The sequence below is a fragment of the Paramisgurnus dabryanus genome, chromosome 7 (assembly GCF_030506205.2).
Source record: "Paramisgurnus dabryanus chromosome 7, PD_genome_1.1, whole genome shotgun sequence".
Classification (NCBI taxonomy): Eukaryota; Metazoa; Chordata; class Actinopteri; order Cypriniformes; family Cobitidae; genus Paramisgurnus; species Paramisgurnus dabryanus.
In genome coordinates, this window is record NC_133343.1 from 29,020,784 (window position 1) to 29,043,407 (window position 22,624).

The window sequence follows — 22,624 nt, forward strand, 5'->3', positions numbered from 1 at the left end:
CCTCTCTCACTGTACTCCAGTGAAGGTTTCACACCTGTAATCCCAACCTATAACTCAATGATGAAACCCACATTCAGAGGGTGTAACATGTGCTCAATGTTCTCAAATTCATGGGAGGTGATGGGCACGGCTGCGTATAAAACACAAACACACAAACACACCGCAGATATACCAGTGAAGAAAACCATCAGCCATGAGCTCAACAAACTCTCTCAACACAGATCAGGGTAAGAAAACAATCCTCACTGCATTATACTACTAGTTTATGTACTAATTGTGTAAATACACCATCAGTCTTACTATAGTAAAAAGTATTACAGATTTTTGGAGAGAGTAACATATATGTTTAGATAGTTTTTTCTAACATACAGTTTAGTGGTTTATTGCTTAAATCCGATTCAATCTCTGCACATTACTATATTAAACCGATTCAGATCATCTAGTAAAGAGGTTATTTTAGTCTCAGGAGGTATAAAACATTGCTCAGATGTTTGTGCACATTTCTAAAGTGTATTGATGATTGTGATGCTCTTTGTTTACTAACATGAATGCTGTACGCAGTATAAACTCAGAATTCATTCACCTAAAGGGTTTAAGATCATCTAAGATTAACTTTCTCCATTACAGACACATACATTGCATTTAATAAAAACAAATGAATGTTTAGTGTTGCCAGCTTTCTTTAAAATGTTTTTCTTTTGAGTGACAGCTAAATGAGTTTCCTGAGAACATCAGAAATCTGTCAAAGGGTTCGGGTTAGGTAACTTTATAACACACACACGGCTGGGTTGTTTACTGTAGTAATGTTGTTTAACAGGTCGTGTTACTGTGGATCTTCAGTGTAAGAAGAACAACACAGACCATCGCACAAATGAAATCACATTGGACCGGCTCATCGTGAGGAGAGGAAAACCCTTCACATTCAAACTCAGTCTCGAGCGTCCACATCAAAATTACATCGAGCTGACTGTGGAAACAGGTGTGAAGATATCAACACAATGATTCTGCTTTGATTGTCTGCTGTATGATTCATCTCTCAGAATAGAAGAGAAATCCTCAATCTCAATGTTTAGATAGTTGTGGAGATGTTCAAGCAGATCTGATCATTTCTTTACCAAACCTGTCATGAATCTAAAGTGCTTCTCTCTCTCCATCAGGTCCTAATGCGTCTGTAGAGAAGGGAACTCGTTCAGTGTTTGACAGTAAACAGCAGCAGGTCGGCAAATGGAGTCTGCAGGTTTTAGACAGCTCATCTTTATCTGTTAGTCTGTCTGTTGTGTCTCCATCAAACGCCTGTATTGGTCTCTACTCACTGTGGGTGAAAAGCGGCTCATCGACGGCTGTGGCGACACGCGTGGCCTCGTTCACAGTGCTCTTTAACCCCTGGTGTGAGGGTACGTCTCTCGTCTTATTCACTCTTTTATGATGTTGTGTGTCTTCATGTCTTCATGGATCTCTTGGTGTTCACAGATGATTGGGTGTTTCTGCCCAATGAAGCAGAGAAACAGGAGTATGTTATGAATGAACAGGGCATCTTGTACAAGGGTGTAAATGAATACATCACAACTCAAGCCTGGGACTTTGGGCAGGTAGACACATACAGTATATGACTAAACATAAGAGATCTCTATATGATGAAGTGAATGTGATCTGAATGTGTTCTCGTTCTCTTCTAGTTTGAAGATGATATTTTGGACATTTGTCTGAAGCTCCTGGATTTGAACCCAAAGTGTGTGAAGAACCCTCAGGAGGATTATTCTGCACGCTGTAACCCCATCTACATCAGTCGGGTGGTCACCGCTATGGTAACTTTTATATACAGACTCGTTTCATTTATGTTTCTCTCTCATAATGTTTTCTGATAAATGACGATGAAGGACAGATTAGTTAAACTTCATTCTGAATCCTGCAGATCAACTGTGATGATGATGATAAGGGGGTGTTATCGGGTCAGTGGGACGGCACGTACATCGGAGGAGTTGAGCCGAGTCAATGGACAAGCAGTGTGGACATCTTAAGAAAATGGATGAAGTATGACTGGTATCCCGTCAAATTTGGACAGTGTTGGGTGTTTGCAGCAGTGATGTGCACAGGTACGCACACACACATAGACACACACACACACACACACACTGTGTGCACTGTTTGATGTATGTTTGTGTTATGTATAGTGTTGAGATGTTTGGGGATTCCTTGTCGTGTTGTCACCAACTATCAGTCGGCTCATGACACGGATCTGAATCTCATTATTGATGAATACTACGGTGATTATGGCGTCATGCCTAGACGAAACCTTGACAGTATTTGGTAAGTAAAATCTGATCATTCATATCAAACTACTGGACTGAACAGTCATCTGGTTATCTTATGATTTTATATATAATGTTTTAAACACATTTGAAATAAAACATTCAATGAATAAAGGATTGATGAATTAGGAGTGTCCAGTGCACTGGAATGTTTAGATTATAAATCTGCTCAGTTATATAAACTATAATTATAGCTTTGTAAAGAAATATATTATTATTATTATTTCTATATATATATATATAATTGAAGAATCTAAAGCAGAAATCTTTGGATCCACAGTGAGTTGACTTCATCTTTTATATGAAGGTGTGTGTATAAATATAAATAATGTTATGTAGGAATTATCATGTGTGGGTGGAGGGTTGGATGAGACGTCCTGATCTCTCTGAAGATTTCTTCTATGACGGCTGGCAGGTTCTGGACCCAACGCCACAAGAGAAAAGTACAGGTACTCAGACCATCACTGTGTAACTTCATTCATCTCAGTCAGGTTATTTGATGTGTAAGTGATATTCAGTGGGACAGAGGTGTGTGATGCTGTAGTATTATTGAAGATGAATGAATCAGAGTCTTCTGTTTCGTTCAGATGTTTACTGCTGTGGTCCTGCTCCTGTCAGAGCCATTCGTGAAGGTCACACCGACATCAAATACGATGTGCCGTTTGTGTTTGGTGAAGTGAATGCTGATAAAGTCTCATGGCTGATTATGGCCAACGGCTCCAAAAAGAAGATTCAAACAGACACGAAAACTGTAGGACAAAGTATCAGCACTAAAGCTATAGGGACCAACAAAAGACAAGATATCACTGAAAACTACAAATACACAGAGGGTCAGTCTGCACACATGCATACACACACACAAACATGCATGCATGTACATACACACACACACACACACACACACACACACACACACACACACACACACACACACACACACACACACACACATACATACAAACATGCACACACACACACACACACACATACATACACACACACACACACACACACACACACACACACACACACACACACACACACACACACACACACACATACATACAAACATGCACACACACACACACACACACACACACACACATGACGTTCGAATATTCTCCCTAAAGAACCCACGAATATTCGAACTATTCGAATATCTGGTTGCCCATTTTTTCAACGACGTTAACGACGTTTAACGACGCATTACTTCAATAACAGGACAAATTAATATAAAGAGACATAACAACTTCTATAGGTAGTCTATTTAAGTTTAAACATATTTGACAACGTATATTACATACACAAAACAAGTAAATTAAGAGACATCAAAATTATATGGTACCTCGGTTACATTGCTTGACAAAACTCCCTGATGCCTGCTCCATCCACGACACTGATCGGTCTCATGTCCTTACAAATGAACGAAATTAATTTCTCCGTTATGACCTCTTGTTGTGTTGCAGACAAATAGCTTGTGGCGGGCGATGTAAAGTAAGTGTTGACGTGACTGTTTAGCTGGAGTTCCACAATTGTGGTCTCGTACACACTGCAAACTTTCAGGAGTGACAACCGCATTTAAATGTGAAAATATGATGATTGACACGGAGATAACCATAGCAACGGTCTGCCGCCTCACATGCTTATCACTCACAGCTTTGATGAAAATAATTTAACAGCATTATCATGGGCGTAGATTTAGGGTGGGACGCTAGGGACATGTCCCTAGCAAAATTCAGGGAAGACTGAATTGTCCCTAGCAATAATTTCGACCAAACAATTAATCTGTATTTATATATAACCACTGATGTCCGTCTTATTCTTGTGTTTTCTATTTTTTACTTATTATATTTTTTTCAGGAATCATTTAAATGAGATTAGAAATCTGTTGCAATCCCGTTCTGTAAAAATGACGCTCTATGTGGTACACAAACGGTTAACAGCTTTCGTTCTCTGCAATGCCCGCCTCCGTAAGTCACATCGCTAATATGATTGGCTTTGGATTTCTTTAGTCCCGCCTCTCTACTCACATTGCTAATATGATTGGATTACCATTTCTTGAGTCCCGCCGCTCTAACTCACATCACTTTACGTGTGATAGGATGGTTTCACTTTGTACAACGCGCCAATATTCACTCAACAAGACACGCGTGATTATTCGGGCTACAGGTAAGTGAGGAAGAAAGTATTATTATACCCACTGTAACTGTTTCATGCACAAAAAAGTTGTGTCACATAATGATTCAAGGACAGTGTTTTCACCAATACACGACAATCCCATGTTAACCTGAGGAGTTGCAAACTTTTGTCAACCTTTTATAAATGGGGTAGCAAGGTTATTTAGGTGGTCCCTAATCCATGAAAGAAAATAACCCCAACATGGTAAAAACATGAATTCATGTCATGATTGCTGAATACTTTACATTACTGCACTGTGGTTATTACTTGCACAGATGTAGACATAATGTAAGGTTGCATTTTAAACTTAAAACTTTTTTCACACTGATTAACTGTCTGTTAATGAAAAGAAGATTTAATGTGAACTACAGAAACGTTAATAAACTGTGTTCAGGAAACAGCATGATATACATTCCTACTTCAACACAGGGATTTTTTGGCAAAATTAAATGAAGAATTAAATATTACTTGCATATTCTTCATTGTTATAAAGTAAATATGGATTCATATATGTTACAATGTGATTTTCTTTTTTTTTGACAAAGACTTAAACAGTTACTGTTTATTAGGCTCTAGGACATAACGAATTGTTTATTATAGTACATTAAATTTGGGATGGCACCGGGGGTGGCGAGGCAGATGTCACTGAGTAAAGTGCATACTGAGTTGTCTGTTGTTTATGTCAAGTAAACGGTGATAAACAGTTTTTGCAATGCGACCATTTTATTTATGTCCCCACCAATGCCAGAATCAAACCTACGCCCTTGAGCATTATGTTTTGCAATAAACCTCCGTCGTGTCATTGTGTATTGTACGCATTTGTGAGGCTGCGCGCGCTCTTGCAGTGTTGCCAGGTCCTCGTCTTTTTTGTACTCACATACCATTTTAGCGCTTAACCGTTTATGGCTTTTGGCTCATGAAGCGATCAAGTTTTTGGTGTTGTTAAAATGTGAAGGTGCCTGTCCCAATATTTTGATCTTTGAGGTAAAGCGTTTGGATTTATTTTGGTTTATTATTGGATTTTTCTTGTTCGCTGTTTTTTAGTGCAAGATCTGGCAACACTAGTCAGCAAACGCTTGTGCCTCTGTCATTCAGAAGACTTTTCCCCCTTAATTTATAATTTATTTCTTCAGAAGAGAGACCTGTCATGTCCATGATGCACGTTTAAACACTTTATTAACTAGTTGTTCATTTCGGTTATGTAGGCTACACACTATGCAAAGTTTCTGTAAACGCGGTTGTCACTGCAGTTTGCGGGAGTTAATGCGGTTGTAGAATGCGATTGTCAGTCCCGTAAATTACTTTCAATTTCTGCCATCTTCCATGCAAGACACGTCAACTTTTAACAGTGACAGACAGTGTGACTACTGTGACCTGTTCCTGAACCAGGCGCATTAGTGCGCCCACTTACAAAGCAGACAGCCACGCCTCTACAACCGCGGGCTTTAAAAAAAAAATTATTCGAATATTAATTTTCATATTCGAAATTCGTTTTTTTTTTACTATTCGAATATATATTCGAATTTAGAATATTCGTTGACAGCCCTAACACACACACACACACACACACACACATACAAACACGCACGCACACACGCACACTTTTATTTTAAAATGAGTATGATTATTTTGACAGATCCAGGATAAAGAGTGAAGAGTGTTGATCTGAGGTGTTTGTGTGTTCATGTGTGTGTGTGTGTGTCTGCAGGTTCTGTGAACGAGCGATCTGCATATGATGAGGCTGTGAAGAGAGCCATTGCAGTAATGATGGCAGAATATCCTCCTCTTCCAAATGTAAACATGAAGATCAGTCTGGATGGGAAGCCTCTGAACGGCGTGGACATTAAAGTCAATCTCAGCGTGAGCACAGACAGCAGTAAAACACAAGAAGTTACAGTCAAGATGAACGCTCAGGTCATGAAATACACCAACAACCCTTCAGCCGGAGTCTGGAGTGACACCAAAGATATTCAACTACAACCCAAAACCGGTAAACACAAACACAAAATACAATACCACATTAACAAAAATCTACAGTAAATGATCAGAATGACAACAAAAACACTTATTGCGTTGTTTTCTGTCTTTGTTTGAAATATAATGTAATATATGAGACAGACAGGTGTTTGAAGAGTTTGTTTGTGTTATTTTAGAGCAAATCATTCCCATCGTAATCCCGTTTGCTGCATACGGACCAGAACTTCTGGACAACAACTGCATTAAAGTGTCTGTGATCGCGACAGATAAATCAGACTCAAAACTGGTTTATCTGGTGGAGAAAGACATCGTCCCACATAATCCCAGCCTTCAGTTAACTGTGTGTCTCATCTCTAATAATAATCCATTCATCTTAACAGTGTGTGTGTGTGTGTGTAAACTCATATGTGTGTTGTGTTGTTGTGTTCAGGTGAGTGGGACTCCAATTCTGAACAATGAAATGACAGCCGAGGTGATGTTTGAAAATCCTCTTTCTGATCTCTCGCTGTATAACTGCTGCATTACACTGACAGGCAGTGGACTACTGAAACAAACTGAGGAGAACAAGTAAGACACAAACAAACACACAAACAAACACACAAACAAACACTAGACTCTCCCTCACATCTGCTGTGTTCGCTCTTCATGACTTCAGGGTTTCTGAGCTCGGCCCGGGACAGAAAGCAACACTGAAGGTGAAGTTCAGACCCAACAGAGCCGGACCAAAGAAACTGATGGCCAGCTTTGACAGCTCAATCTTCAAAGACATCAGAAACAGCATCGATGTCAACATTCGACTCGCCACATCACGCATGGCCTATACCACTTTCACCAAATAAAAGAGTTTGAGAAAAAAAACCCTCAGAAACAGTGTTAAAGTCATCATCATCATCATCATCCTGCTGTTTTATTCTGAATAGCACAGTTACATGTAAATATTAAAGTTGTTATGTTCATGATGTAAATTAAATAATTAAGATTATTGCAAATGCATGTTTTTATCTGTCAATAAAAATTAAAAATAAAGTGTGTGTTTGTGCTGAACTAAACCTTTACAAACACTGCTGCTATAAAAGCTGAGGTGAAGAATCCACTTAAATACACACACACACACACACACACACACACATATATTATATAACATGACGCAATACACAGATCATTCATCCAAACATAACATGAAAAGATGACTTCACTCTTAAGAAATAAGTCCAGAATTCATGTCAATGAGATTTAGTTTAGTTTGGTTAACTCTCTTGAGTGAGTGAATGAATGAATGACCGCTATGAGCTGGAGTCACGCAGCAGTGATTGGATTTTCTCCAGATTGTGATTGACAGCTCCATCCAGAAACTCCACCCAGGATAAATCTGCCTCCATGCAAACATGACTCGTCCTGATGTGAGATCACAAAACAAACAGTAAACAACAGATAAAGAGGAGAGACACGAGACATAAGTCTCAACACAGACTCATGAAGTCATAACAACATCAGGAGTATTAAAGCGCTCTTACCTTATGATCTCTAGGACTTTCTTTAGCACAACTGACAGTTTACAAACCTAAAACGATGATAAAATAATGCTATAATCATTTTAACCAAAAGATTCACATTATTATAATATAATATTATTATTCTAGCACATCACACAAAAGGGATAGTTCACCTAAAAATAAAAATGTCCTCACTCTCATGTTGTTTTAAAGCTGTATAAATGTTCTGATGAACACAAAGGAAGATAATGTTTGTAACCAAACCGTATGTGAACCACATTCATTTCCATAGTATTATTTGTCCTACTATGGAAGTGAATGTGGCTAATGATTGGTTTGGTTACAAACATTCTTTCAAATATCTTCCTTCATGTTCAAAAACATTTATACAGGTTTGTAACAACATGAGAGTGCATAAATGATGACAGAATTTTCTTTTTTTGTGAACGATCCCTTTAAACATTTATTGATATACAAATCCTTGTGAGAAGCACAGCAATGAATCCAGCAGGAGTTGTGTTTGAAGTTGTCAATCATTCTGAAGTGTTTTTTTTTTTAAAGAGATTTCACAACACCTGAAGGATTATTACTTAGACGGGCACACCTATAGTGAGACACACATGAGTTGTGGTGATGTCAGATCTACAGTAACATGAGTGATGATGATCACTGTTGGACAGCAGAGATTCGTTTGAACACGGCCCACAGACGTCACATACAGGTGTGCGATTATCAAAAGGTGATTGTATTTGAAATGCTTACATTCTCATCCACAGCACAGCGGTCCACGGGTGGATAAAGAGAGAGAGTGAGGTCATCAATACTAGAACACACAAACAAAAGAACACATCATCATCAAAACCCATCATCATCAAAACCCGTCAACATCATTATCATCAGAACCCATCATCTTCATCATAACCCATCATCATAAGAACCCTTCTTCTTCATCATCATCAGAACCATCTCATGAAGTGGAAGATTGGGTAGTGTGTGTGTGTACCTGATAATCTTTATATTTGTGATGTGGTCATTGTATAAATCAAGAGCAGCTGTATATTGATTATATAGATGCTTCATTCTCATTGGTTGATACGGTTTTATATCAACACACCAAGTTTAACTGAGATAACAGATTTATTTTATTTGAATAAATAAAGCATAAATATTTGTGAGGTAGCCAAAGAAATACATTGAAAAAGAAAATGAATCAAATAATTCAAAAGAGAAGAAATTGGCCAATATGTGGCTGCTGTGTTCGCGATAGTTTCTTCCGACATTATTTACAGACAGAGTGCTGGAAGCCGCAAGCGATTGTAGGTCATGTGACTAAAAACAACCAACCGTTCCATGACAATATTGAAAGTTCAGCCTAACAGCTGATCATAGCTGAACAAAGCAGGTTTTTATTTCTCATCTCTATATATATATATTTGTAGTGGTAAAGTGCTAGAAATCAATATCCTTTGCTGATAGTTCCTCGTCATTGTGGAGAGTGCAGTTCGTGGTTCCATAGCACCCTCACCTTTTTTTACTATTTGTTAAATATAGTTTTTTTTAAAGTTCAATAAATTTTATTTTTTAAATTGAGACTTGTAACATTTGGCATCATCATCGTGTCATTTTTATGATGTAATATGAGTGAGCAAAAGCAGTATCGGCTCAAGAAAATCGGCAGCCTGTATCGGTCATCGGCTAAGGCTGATGAAACAATCATTAAGTTCATAAACTTAAACATTAAAAAATTTAGTTTTTCTCTTAAAGCGTAACTAAACCCTAAACCAACTTTATTTAGTTAATGATCTGTAAGAATGATGCTTTATTAGTGCTGTTCATTGATTTTAGTAAGTTTTTGACATTTGTATGGAAGAAATTTAATGACAAAAGTTTTTGAATTAAAATAGGCTGTTGAATTGTACTACCTGAAAAAATGCATTGTATTAACCGTACTTGAATTTTAATGCATTGTATTTTTATGTTTTTGAATTAAAACAGCCTGTTGAATTGTACTACCTGAAAAAAATGCATTGTATTAACCGTGCAAGTAAATTCCCCTTAACTAAGAGAATAATTTAAAGGAGTAGTCCACTTTATAGATGGGGTCCATTGACTTTTCATAGTAGGTCAAAAAAATACTATGGTAAGTCAATGGGCCCCATCTTTAAAGTGGACTACTCCTTTAAGGGTGTTGCATACAGTATAATCCCTTAAACGGTTCTCTTAGGTAAGGGTAAATGTTAAGTATTTCACGACAGTGACCAAGGTTTGCCGTTATAAAATACTATTGTTACCATGAAGATGCAAAAGAAAAAGCGTATGTTTTTTTTCTGCAACACCCTTAAGTTTAAGGGAAACATACGAGTGAACTTAAGGGAAAATTACAGTTAAGGTGCTTTATGCAACCGGGCCCAGACACACAGCAGGACTTAAATCTGAATGTAGGACAAGCAGTCGCTCTTACAGACTCACCTGGGACTGATCTCTTTGGCTATATCTGCCAGATCATCTAACTGTGCGATCTTCTCTTCCGTCTCCACCTGTCCATTGTTTCTGACAGCAGAAGTGAGTTTACGCAGACACGCACCAGATGCCTTCATCAGACCCTGACACTGACCGATGAGCTGACGGTCCCACTGTGACCAGTATGTGTCCTGGTTACCACGGACGTCCATTTCATCATCATCATCATCTAAGATGTCTCCAAACGGGTCCTGAGCTTCAGCTAGAGCCTTACGAGAGAAATGAGTACAATCAAAGTTTAAGAAAGACTCACAGAAGACTTGATGAAGACTTTAAGAGCCAGACTGTCTCCTAACCTGCTCCATTTCATCCAGGGCATCTTTCACCAAACCAATATATGATGTCAAGACTCTCAATACAGCCGAGCGATTATCTGTAATAAAAAGCATCAATCACAAATCACTGTAGTTAAATATTGTTATCCAGTTTGACCTAAAACCACAGATTATTTTATCCTGAAATTAAGTTCCCATGAAGTAGTCATATCACATTGTATGTATGTGTTGATTGATTATATTTGTCCCTGCATGAGACTAAAATCTGGCTTATAATGTCAATAACAGTCTACAGTATATGTAGCATTAATTGTCTTTATGTATAAACTATGGAGAACAAAAAATGACTTCAGAGTCGGAGCCGATGGTGTAGTGGGCAGCGCACTGAAATGTGGTGCTTTCGCACTTTCGGCGACCCGAGTACGATTCCCGACTCGTGGTCATTTGCCGATCCCATACCCCTCTCTCCTCCCTGTACTTTCCTCTCATCATTCATCTGTTAATAAAGGCAAAAATGGCCAAAAAAAATGACTAAAGTGTATAAAAAATAATGTAAAAAAATTTAGAAATAAATGTAGTAACAGGAATGGTGCAAAAATAAAATTAAAAGTTGATACTTTTGAAAAAAAAAAGTGAATTAAGTAATTTTTCATCCTCCATAGTAAATGGTTAACACCTCCATATTAGTTTTGACCCCTTTCACCTTTTGGAAGCTGATGAAACTGATCACAGGCGGCCCAGACTCCTCCGGTCGAGGTCAACTGATCCTGAGACAAACTTGTGACACAAAAGATAAACATACTGTTAATAATATACTCATTAAAGGAATAGTCTACCCTTTTGCCATATTAAACTATGTTATTACCTCAACTTAGACGAACTAATACATACCTATCTTTTTTCAATGCGTGCACTGTACAGCGCGTTGTGAATGTGTTAGCATTTAGCCTAGACCCATTCATTCCTATGGTACCAAAAAAAGTTTTATTTTGTGGCACCATACTTACTGGTATAACTCCTCAGGTAACAGTCTTTAAACAGGGAAAACATGGAATGGGTGTAGGCTAAATGCATTTCATCGATATGCTCTGTTGCTCCCATGTTGTGTGTGTTTGTGTGTTTTGTGTTTATGATTCTCACTGCTAGATGCCACTAAAATCTACACACAGCACCTTTAAAGATGATGTAAGAGTGAAATAACATCCAGTACCTCTGTAGAGGAGAAGAGAGAATAACATCCAACAGCTGAACCAAACCCTCCAAAACTTCAGCGGTCGCATCTCGAACTGCTTTCCTCAGCGTAACACCTACAGAAAACACAACACGGATTATAACATCTCAGTTAATCTCATGCTTCTCATTAACAAACCACTCACTGAAGACTCCATGACTAACTACTAACTTACAGATCAACACTAGAACTTAAAACAGACTTGTAATTGTTGTCTGTGCAATACTAAAGTAAAGTAGAGAAATGATTTAAAATATAGCAGCAACCAAACCTGGAGAGAGCAGAATCTAGTAAACTAGTAGAGCAACAGACAGCCTTCACTTTATAAAGTCTATGTGTTACTGGTTATCTTACTCTACCTTGACTCTTTGGTAACCAGAAGTAAACTGTTGATAAGGTCAAGACGCTCTTCTGAACAGAATCTGTTAACTTAACACAGTCCTGAAATGAGAAGAAATGTTGACTAGTGTGACGTGACGTGTTAATGAAATGAAATGAAATGTTTAAGTGCTTTGGAGCTTCACCTGCTCTGAGGGCAACGGAGGCTTGGAGAAGATTAAACTGAGTTTGGTTGCTTCTTGAGATGTTGCCTTAACCGCTTGATCTGTGACAACACCAGAAGAAAACACACGTGAGAGAGATTCATGTAGTGAAGTTCATTCAACAGATTATAAAAACACACAAACCTAAAGTCTCCCAGAAAGTCAACAAACTGAACGAGCCGCTGCTTTCATTTGACTCTCCATCTGTGAACACACACCAGAGTTTCGTTTTTAAGAAACATTTCTAGTAAAGTTAACATATTTAACAAGCATAACCCACCATATACAAATCCATTAGAAACACAGAAAAAAGGATATAAATCAAGGTCTATATCATTAAATATCTCACCATATTTTCCCAAAAAGAATTGCACTTTTTATTATGAATATTTCTTCATGATTTGATTCAATGTTTTAAATTAAGCCTCCATGCTAATTCTCCTTTATTAATTGTATTTAATTTCTCCTCTCTGCATGCTAACCGTGTAAATATCGCGATGTGAATGTTTAGTGTTGTTGTTGTTGTGTTATCGAGAGTTTAGCCGTTAGCCTTAAACACAAACACGCGTGAAATAAACTCGTGATACCTCTGACGCGATCTCGTGTGGATCTCACGCAGTTGAAGAGATTCCGCAGAGGAAACAGAAGTTCTGCACTCGAGTTCTCAGAGCTCATGACACCGGTTCGGTTCGGTTCCGTTCCGTTCTTCTGTCACGCGGAGCCTCAGAGAGCAAAGCTACGGCGGAACTGAAGTGTCGTCGCGTGTGTGTCGACGGAATGAGTTTCTGGTGACACCTTCAGACTGATCTGATCTGAGACCTGTGGCTGTCTGCCCGTTTCTCAAAACGAAAGCTGCAGCCTCTTTATTATTATTTTTTATTTGCCATAATACAACATGTATCAGTGCAATGAGAAACGTTGCAATAAAAAACACTTTCAGATTGAGAAACGGCCTCTGTATATTCATTACAGTTGTTTTAAAACCCATACATGAAGATAAAATTTAAAGTAAACTAAATAATATTACTAAATGATGTGTCGTGCAGACCAGATCTCATCTAATAATGAGTTTAAGAATATCATTAACTAATTTCAATCTTTGACATGATCTCATTCAGTTAAAGATATTAAAGATATATTATCACAGAATGTTCTTTACTCTTCTGTAGGTTGATCTTGTGTAGAAAACTGTCAATCACAAAATCAACATATAAAGTTTACCAGAGTGACGTGGACAGCAGGTGGCGCTCGATACCAACAAGACAAATTCAGTTTATTTGTCTATAACAAAAAAAAAAAGAATAATAATTAAGTTATAATTTATAATACAACTAATCAATACGTAACAATAAATTGGTTTATCAAAATGACATCTTGCATCATGTAGCATTACCATGTTCTTGTAAGCATAGGTGTCATTTACACTGGGGACGCTGGGGACATGTCCCCACCACTTTTTAAAAGCATTTGGTTAAAATGTTCTGAAAATCAAACAATACCTGTGGGACTTACACTCAAAAATGACTTTGGAATAAGAAAAATGCTCATGATTTAAGTGTTCATGAAAAATGATACTTATTTCAAGAACATTTTTCTTATTGCACTGGCAGATTTTTTGCTTGTTTTAAAGGGATACAATGCAAAAAAAAATATTTTCTTTTTCTTAGTATTTTGTCTTGTTTTCAGTAGAAATATCTAAAAATTCTTAAATTAAGATACTTTTTCTTGATGAGCAAAATGACTTAGAAAATAAGTTTAGTTTTTAGACCAAAAATATACAATTGAAGTGAATTTGTGATTGAAACAAACAAAAATATCTGCCAATGGGGTGAGAAAAAAAATCTAAAAATAATATTATATTTTCTTAAACACTTAATTTAAGCAAAATTTTCTCACCCCATTGACAGATTTTTTGGTTGTTTTAAGCACAAATTCACTTAAATTGTATAGTTTTGGTCTAAAAACTAGACTTATTTTCTTACATAATTTTGCTCATCAAGAAAATACATTTTTAGATATTTCTACTGAAAACAAGACAAAAATACTAAGTAAGAAAGTCAGATTCGAAGAAAAAAATTCTCAATAAATTCTAAATTAAGATGCTTTTTCTTGATGAGCAAAAATCTTGTTGTTAGACCAAAAATATCAAATTTAAGTGATTTTGCACTAAAACAAGCAAGAAAATCTGCCAATGGGGTAAGCATTTTTTTCTTGAATTTTTCTTGAATTTAGTGTTTAAGAAAAATGTTCAAGATTGTTTTTGCTTACCCCATTGGCAGATTTTCTTGCCTGTTTTATGCACAAAATCACTTACATGTGGTATTTTTGGTCTAAAAACTAGACTTATTTTCTTAGGTCATTTTGCTCATCAAGAAAAAGAGAATTTTTAAGAATTTTTAGATATTTTTACTGAAAACAAGATAAAAATACTACAAATTTTTTTTTCTTGAAAATCATTTTTTGCAGTGTACGAACAGGATCACATATGTTGTGTTATGGTGTGCTTTCTTTTACATATGTAATGAATTTCATTGTAATCATTGACTTAAGGTTCTGCTGTTTTCTACAGTTAGGTGGCTTTGACACTGTTCAGTTGAGCTGGTGTTGCAGAAACTGTTATTTTTGTGTTGTTGACCGGCCTACACTATGCCCATTTTTGATGCGCCGTTATTCAATATTTTTCCCGTCCTGCTGTAATGTTTTTTCATCTGATCTTTTGTCCCCACCACTTTTCAACACAAACTGACGCCCCTGCTTGTAAGTATTCTTGTTCACAATAAATATACAATAATGCAAACTTTGACCCTTGAGATCAACTTTCCTGAAGAGTTTAGCTCCAGCCCTGATCAAACTCACCTGAGCAAGATAATCAAGGTCTTCAGGAATAGCAGACATATCCAGATCAGGATTAAACTCTGCAGGAAAGTGGATCTCGAGTTGACAAGGTTTAAAGCAAAGTACCATAGTATTAACATTTGATACTGCACTGTGGTAAAGATACAGTAAATAGAGAAATCTGGTGACTGTCAGTATCATATTATCTTCATATGCTGAAACATTCAATTCTTTTCTATGAACTTTCATATAATCAGCTGATGCAGCCATTATTCACTGGGCAAATGGTATAATAAAGTACCCCAGTCATCCTCTCAATGCTTGCGTTATTCTACCATCAGGTCACAAATACAGACAGATACCCAACAAGCTTTGGAAAGAGTTTTGTATCCTCTGTGATTAATGAATCACCCTGCTGCTACTAACACCTCTGGGTAACACACACATATATTAATACAAGGACTGTACTGAGGTGTACAATCTGAGTTTCAGGTGAACTTTTATCTTTTATGTGTATGTTAATATGTATATGTTTGTTTTTATGTTAAAATGTGTAGATTTGCATTGGGTGGAAAATGTAGGAGTCATATGTATGTTTTAGTATCACAGCACAGACTGTGGAAACAAATTTCCTCTATGAGAAAAAAAATGAATGAATCTGAATCTGAATTTCCATCCAGCCTGCTGTATATATATATGTTATATATATGTGCTGATAAACTGGACACAGGGTGAAGCGAGGTTACAACATGCGCTCCATATCTCACGGTTGAATTGCATAACTTATCATCCAAGCCTGTGTAAGCACTTCTCTCTAACAAAACTGTGTTGGGTTCAGAACTGTTCAAATACAGAATAGTCATTTAGTTAGTGGTTGGTTATTTAGACCTGGTTATTGTGCAGGTGTTTGTAATATCTGACTTTTGTGCCATTGCATGAAAGACTTTAGAGCAGTGGTTCTCAAACTTTTTTTGCGTGTGGCCCCCACTTGTGCCCTTCGTGGCCCCCCAAATAAATCTATGACATAAAACATAACATTTGAATTAAATAAACATGGTTAAACTTTATTAAAATATACAATGTAATGCTGGTTAATAGCCTTATTTTTCAAAGGTTTAATTACACAGAATTGATGATAAATGAATGTATTTTATAAAATGTAATAACACTGGGGACCCCCAGTTTAAGAACCACTGTTTAAGTGATTGTTTAGCTGATTATTATCAATTGATGGCAAACCTGTTGAAATGTATTTAATCAGAATCAACAATATTATTCAACTAAAGTCTGTATCTGATTCAGCTAAATTAAATAATCAGCATCGAACTGAATTCTCTCTCTGAAGATACCTGATGTTCTCCAGCAGGATCTGAGGTTTCTTCTTGTGCTTTAATGGAAACCAGAAGCTCTTTGTATGAAGCAGCTCTTAAACACAAAACTGCTAAAAAACTAAACCCTGATGCCAAGTTTCTACAGCCAGACAGAGAACGGTGCAGAATCTGAAATATTTGTTGATTTATTTGATGTCTTTTATATGATAACATTTAGGATCAAATAAAAATGTACATTGTTATTTTGGTCACAGATCATAATCTTATCTAAAGAATTCTGTATGGGAAATAAGATCAGGCTTTAAACATACAGTATGAAAAAAGCCGCATACCATAAAAGTATCTGTCAAAAAGTTTTTACAATAGCCAGCTGTACATTGACTTGATTTATGACAGCTTATCAGATGTTATTGAGAGAAGAGCAGTCAGTAAACTCATCTGGTTGTTCTGTTTTCTGTAGAAAAACAAACACAACTCTTTAGATAAGCACGACACGTCGTCTTCAACTTTCCATTTGTTTATTTATGACATAAAGGCTTACTGTATTTATCCAAATAGTTCATATTTATATTGTCTTATTTATAAATTGTAGGCTTAATGTCAGTCATAAAAGGCACATTATATAATCTGCTTATGACAAATAGTCTCAGTTATGTTACGTATGACATGTTAACATCGATTCTTATTCTACAAACACATCTGTACATGTTAATAATAAAGTTTAAGATCTCGTCAGGGTTGATATACATTTTTATACATATAAATAATAGGCTATCACTTTCTCAGATCATAATTAAAAACATTAAAACAACAATACATTCAGGATGACAAAGTTATTTCAAATGTTATTAATATGTTATATAAATATATGAACTGAATCTTAAGTTAATAAAGTGTAGATTTGTAGAAATGAGTGAAACGGTGTTTGTAAGATGGATGGAAATAAAACTAATTCATCGTTTTTAATCATGTCATGCGAGGCGAGCCTTCAGCTGAGCGACCAATCAGCGCTCGACATCCAGCTGCTCATGACGTCACCAGGTGATCCTGCGTGTGGAGCTGTTGCGTCACGGCTGTACAGGTCAGAGGTCAGTTCAGTTTGGCCCGGGTACAAACGTACAGTGAAATAATTCAATGATTTACGGAAGATATGACGACGTGTTTGTGGCGGATTACTGAGTGACTTTTGTCTCGTGGCGTGTTCTCTGTAGTAGTTTGGCCCGTGTGTGTGTGTGTGTGTGTGTGTGTGTGCGCGTGTGTGTGTGTGTGTGTGTGTGTGTGTGTGTGTGTGTGTGTGTGTGTGTGTGTGTGTGTTCTCCTCCTCCCCCCCTCCTTCAGAGTTTTAGGGTATTTATACCCCTCAGTGGTCCACACAATGATCAGAACATCTCTAACATCTCTAAGATCTCATGCTTCTACAGGAACACTGAAGGTAAAATCATTCAGATGTTTTTATATTGAGAGATTATATAAACTATACATTCATTGTGTAATGAAATGATATTCATGAAATTCTTTAAAATACATTAAATTAAAAATAAACTACAGTGTATAATACAGTAATAATTCATCATTTTCTTCTTCTTCTGTGTTGTTGTTGCTATAGGACTCCTGTGAGGACCCTTGTTGTTTTTCTCATCATCATCCTCTCATCTTCATCATCATCATGCCTCCCCAGCTGCAGTCCCAAAACCAGAGTGCTATCAGAGTTGTTCAGGGCGATTTATCGTCTTTGAGCTCCAGCCTCAGAGAGTTCATTGAGAGCAGCGTGAAGCTGTGTCAGCCCGACGCCCTGCACATCTGTGACGGTTCTGATGAGGAGAACCGAGCCATTCTCGCCCTCTTAGTGGAGCAGGGGGTTATCAGGAATCTGCCCAAATACAAGAACTGGTATGACAACGGTTCAGTCGTGTTATATTATTATCTGTATGAGGACATTTTGTGTTCTTCAGTACTGATTTGTGAATGTGCTTGTAGTCATGGATTGTGCTGAAGAACATTATGGGCCGGTTTCATGTACACATCTTATCCTAGTCCCAGATTAAAATACATGTTTGAGCTGCCTTCATTTAATAACAACTTGCACTCACATCTTAAAATATATTAGTGTCATTGTTTTGTCTAAAGATGCACACCAGTATTGTGTTCTGTAGGTATGTTTGTAAAAACTACTTAAATGTCTAATATAACTAAAGCCTAATCCTGGATTAATCTAAACCCTGTCTGGGAAACTGACTCTTAGAAATGTTGAAGATCTCAATGTGTGTTTACTGAACGCTGATGTCATCATCACAGCTGGTTGGCTCGCACGGATCCTCGCGACGTCGCTCGTGTGGAGAGTAAGACGGTTATCGTGACTCAGGATCAGCGAGACGCCATTCCATCGCCGCGTGGATGTGGAGCCGGTCAGCTCGGCCGCTGGATGTCAAAGGAGGAATGGGACAAAGCCATGAACCTGCGATTTCCTGGATGCATGAAAGGTCCGGAAGCATCGCAAGAAGATTCCCGTGTAGTGTTTGTTATGGACATCATGGTATCATCGTAACCATATTTTTCCTTGTAGGTCGTATCATGTACGTGATTCCGTACAGTATGGGTCCAGTCGGATCTCCGCTGTCTAAGATCGGAGTGGAGTTGACCGACTCTCCGTATGTTGTGGCGAGTATGAGGATCATGACCAGAATAGGCAAATCTGTGTTGAGCGTTCTCGGGAACGGAGAGTTTGTGCAATGTCTGCATTCGGTCGGCTGTCCTCTTCCTCTCAAGAGTAAGTCAACATTCAAACTGCTTTCATCCAAAATAACTTACAGTGAATAACAATGTAATGAGCAGGAACATGTCTACTTATTTAACATTCCCAAACGTTCCTCTTTCAGAGCCACTGGTAAATAATTGGCCGTGTAATCCGGACCTGACGCTCATCGCTCACATCCCGGACCAGAGGAAGATCGTGTCCTTCGGAAGCGGGTACGGTGGAAACTCGCTGCTTGGAAAAAAGTGTTTCGCCCTTCGAATCGCATCCCGAATGGCAAAAGAGGAGGGCTGGCTCGCCGAACACATGCTGGTCAGTGCAAAAACACACAAATCACTGAGTTTATTTTGTCATGTGTGTGAAACGTAATGTTTATTGAATTATGGGAATATAAACGTATTAAATTCAGACTGAGTGAGTTATTAATGTGCTGTATGTTGATGTTTTCGTGCAGATTCTGGGCATCACTAACCCGGCCGGACAGAAGAAATACTTTGCGGCTGCGTTCCCGAGTGCCTGTGGAAAGACAAACCTGGCCATGTTAAAGCCGTCCTTACCTGGATGGAAAGTGGAGTGTGTCGGAGACGATATAGCCTGGATGAAGTTTGACAAAGAAGGTATGAACTCATCTGTTATTGTGTGGCTGTACTGGGTTGTTAACCGAGGTTTAGATGAGAGACGTGAGAAGCTGCATTTTCAATCTGTGCTTTTAAAGGAAATCTCAGAGCCATCAACCCTGAGAACGGATTCTTCGGCGTGGCACCGGGAACCTCCACCAAAACCAATCCAAATGCAATGGAGACCATCAGCCAAAACACCATCTTTACCAACGTGGCAGAGACCAGCGATGGTGGAGTTTACTGGGAGGGAATGGATGAGGATCTTTCAGAGGGAGTGACGCTGAAATCCTGGAAGAACAAACCCTGGACACCCGAGGATGGTCGGTATCATCGCTCAATCAATCTCAACCGTTCAGATCTCTATCTCTTGATTTCTTTCGCTCATATCGTCTGCTGTGTGTTCCAGGTGAACCGAGCGCCCATCCTAACTCTCGCTTCTGCACTCCGGCTCGGCAGTGTCCCATCATCGACCCGCAGTGGGAGTCACCCGAGGGCGTCCCTATTGAAGCCATTATATTCGGGGGTCGCAGGCCTCAGGGCGTCCCGCTGGTGTACGAGGCTTTCAGCTGGGCACACGGAGTGTTCGTAGGAGCCGCTATGAGATCTGAAGCCACAGCCGCTGCTGAACACAAAGGTGAGATGATCTTTAACACTTTTGCTTCATCAGTTTTCCGGCTCTTATTGAAAGGCATCTTTTATTTCAGCTTTTGAGTTTGATTTTGTGATTTTTGTGACTCATTAAACAACTCTGATTCAGTGATTCATGACTCACAAGGTTTTAGTCAAACTATATAAAAGCAAACATTTGTGCATGTGTTCATTTAGTGAAAAACAGTTTTTTGTGTTTGTCTGAATGATCTAGAAATGTGTTTTTTTTTCTCTTCTGCACAGGTAAGGTGATCATGCACGACCCCTTTGCCATGCGACCGTTCTTCGGCTATAACTTTGGTCGGTATCTCGCTCACTGGTTGAGCATGGAGGAACATCCAAACGCCAAACTGCCCAAAATCTTCCACGTCAACTGGTTCCGGAAGAGCTCGAGCGGACGCTTCCTCTGGCCCGGATACGGGGAGAACATTCGAGTTCTGCAGTGGATGTTTGGAAGGATAAACGGAGAGACGGGAGCGATGCCCTCGGCGGTCGGTTACGTGCCCGCCTGCGATTCGCTGAACCTCAGCGGTCTGACGGATGCCGTGGATCAGCGTGAACTCTTTGACCTCTCAGCGGAGTTCTGGACTGAGGAGGTTCAGGAGATCAAAGCGTACTTTGAGCGTGAGGTTAACGATGATCTTCCTGCAGAGATGGAGAGACAGCTGGAGCTGCTGGCCCAGAGAGTTAGGAGAATATCATGAAGCTCCTAAAGAAAAACACATGACGTTTGTTTAGTTATGGGTTTGATTTCTGCTGTTTTAAATGTTCATGCAGAAACATCTGATGTGTGTGAGATATTTAAACATGTATGAAAGGATTGTGTTTATTTAACATTATTTAAATGATTATATTCACTGTATAGTGAAGAACTCCAAGGATTTTATTGTTATGATTAAAGGGGACAGAGAATGAAAAACCATTTTTACCTTGTCTTTGTTGAATAATGGTAGTCTACCCACATTAAACAAACATACAAAAAGTGCTAAACATGCTAAACATCTCAGTCTCATAGAAATTCCTCTTTTAGAAATGTCAGCCAGAAAACGGCCCAAACTGAAAAACTGATGCTTATGACATCACAGGCATCTAAATGACCCTCCACTTTAAAATAATTAACTACAGCAAAGTCAGCCAATCAGTAATGAGATTGCAAGTTAAGCCAGTAGGGGGAGCCAAATAGGTGCAAAACCACTTGTTTAAAATCCCCCACCCTAATAGAGCTATCTGAGAGAGGTTTTTAGGAAGCTTCTAAGGCATTACAGACCCAAACAAAATTTGTTTTGTCTACATGTCACATCACAGAACAAGGATAAATACTCCTTCAATCATTCTATGTCACCTTTAATGTATGAATGTTTATTTTTCTATTTCTATGATGTTTTATGATGTCCATCTTAATAAAAGTTTATTTGTAGTATGTTGTATGTTTCTGTGTTTTCAGTAGTAGACAGGTCTGTAATATATCACCATTATTCATTAATCCTCCTGAATATTGCTGAAGATTTCCTTGATGACCAGCAGCAGTAATAAATATCACTGAGATAAAACAGTCATTAGAAACATAATTCATTTGTTTAGGGTCAAAGGACACTCATTGTGTATCCTAAAAGGCTTTACAGCATTTAAATCACAAGAATCTCAGCTTTCCAAAGTTATGGGACATGTTTAGCTTTTTGTTTTTGAGTTGTTTTATTTCATGAAGTTTCTGTCAAATAATGCAATGTTTCTCTCACAGTACATTCATCTCATTCAGTTCTGGGCTGGCAGACTGCCTACTGTGTTTCACATTTAACATTACAATGAACCCCTCCATTTCAGGAACTTTAAGGGGTTTAATACTTGAAGATGATCAGATAAAGATTCTCAGTCAACCTGTAAATAAAAGTCAAATTATAATCATTTGAACAAAT

The 22,624-nt window shown here is 38.0% G+C and overlaps 3 protein-coding genes across 3 annotated transcripts; 2 read left to right on the top strand and 1 right to left on the bottom strand.

Moving 5' to 3' along the window:
* The first annotated feature begins 80 nt into the window (after positions 1–80).
* tgm8 (transglutaminase 8) lies at positions 81–7,490 on the top strand. The gene is made up of 13 exons (XM_065274796.2): positions 81–227; positions 818–979; positions 1,158–1,394; positions 1,471–1,589; positions 1,677–1,805; positions 1,913–2,093; positions 2,172–2,307; positions 2,649–2,758; positions 2,897–3,139; positions 6,196–6,477; positions 6,641–6,804; positions 6,895–7,031; positions 7,120–7,490. Exons 1-13 carry the CDS (start codon positions 194–196, stop codon positions 7,301–7,303), a joined length of 2,118 nt encoding a protein of 705 aa, XP_065130868.1. The 5' UTR covers positions 81–193; the 3' UTR covers positions 7,304–7,490.
* On the bottom strand, positions 7,338–13,290 carry ccndbp1 (cyclin D-type binding-protein 1). Its single transcript, XM_065274799.2, has 11 exons — positions 13,113–13,290; positions 12,670–12,729; positions 12,508–12,587; positions 12,343–12,424; positions 11,963–12,059; positions 11,456–11,529; positions 10,774–10,850; positions 10,427–10,686; positions 8,720–8,780; positions 7,979–8,025; positions 7,338–7,859 (listed from the first exon to the last, which is right to left on the bottom strand). Exons 1-11 carry the CDS (start codon positions 13,198–13,200, stop codon positions 7,748–7,750), a joined length of 1,038 nt encoding a protein of 345 aa, XP_065130871.1. The 5' UTR covers positions 13,201–13,290; the 3' UTR covers positions 7,338–7,747.
* A 4,727-nt stretch (positions 13,291–18,017) lies between these two features.
* pck1 (phosphoenolpyruvate carboxykinase 1 (soluble)) lies at positions 18,018–22,146 on the top strand. The gene is made up of 9 exons (XM_065274819.2): positions 18,018–18,123; positions 18,298–18,581; positions 18,987–19,171; positions 19,255–19,458; positions 19,568–19,755; positions 19,898–20,060; positions 20,159–20,383; positions 20,470–20,697; positions 20,955–22,146. The coding sequence occupies exons 1-9, from the start codon at positions 18,067–18,069 to the stop codon at positions 21,413–21,415; spliced, it is 1,995 nt and encodes a 664-aa protein (XP_065130891.1). The 5' UTR covers positions 18,018–18,066; the 3' UTR covers positions 21,416–22,146.
* The last annotated feature ends 478 nt before the right edge of the window (positions 22,147–22,624 follow it).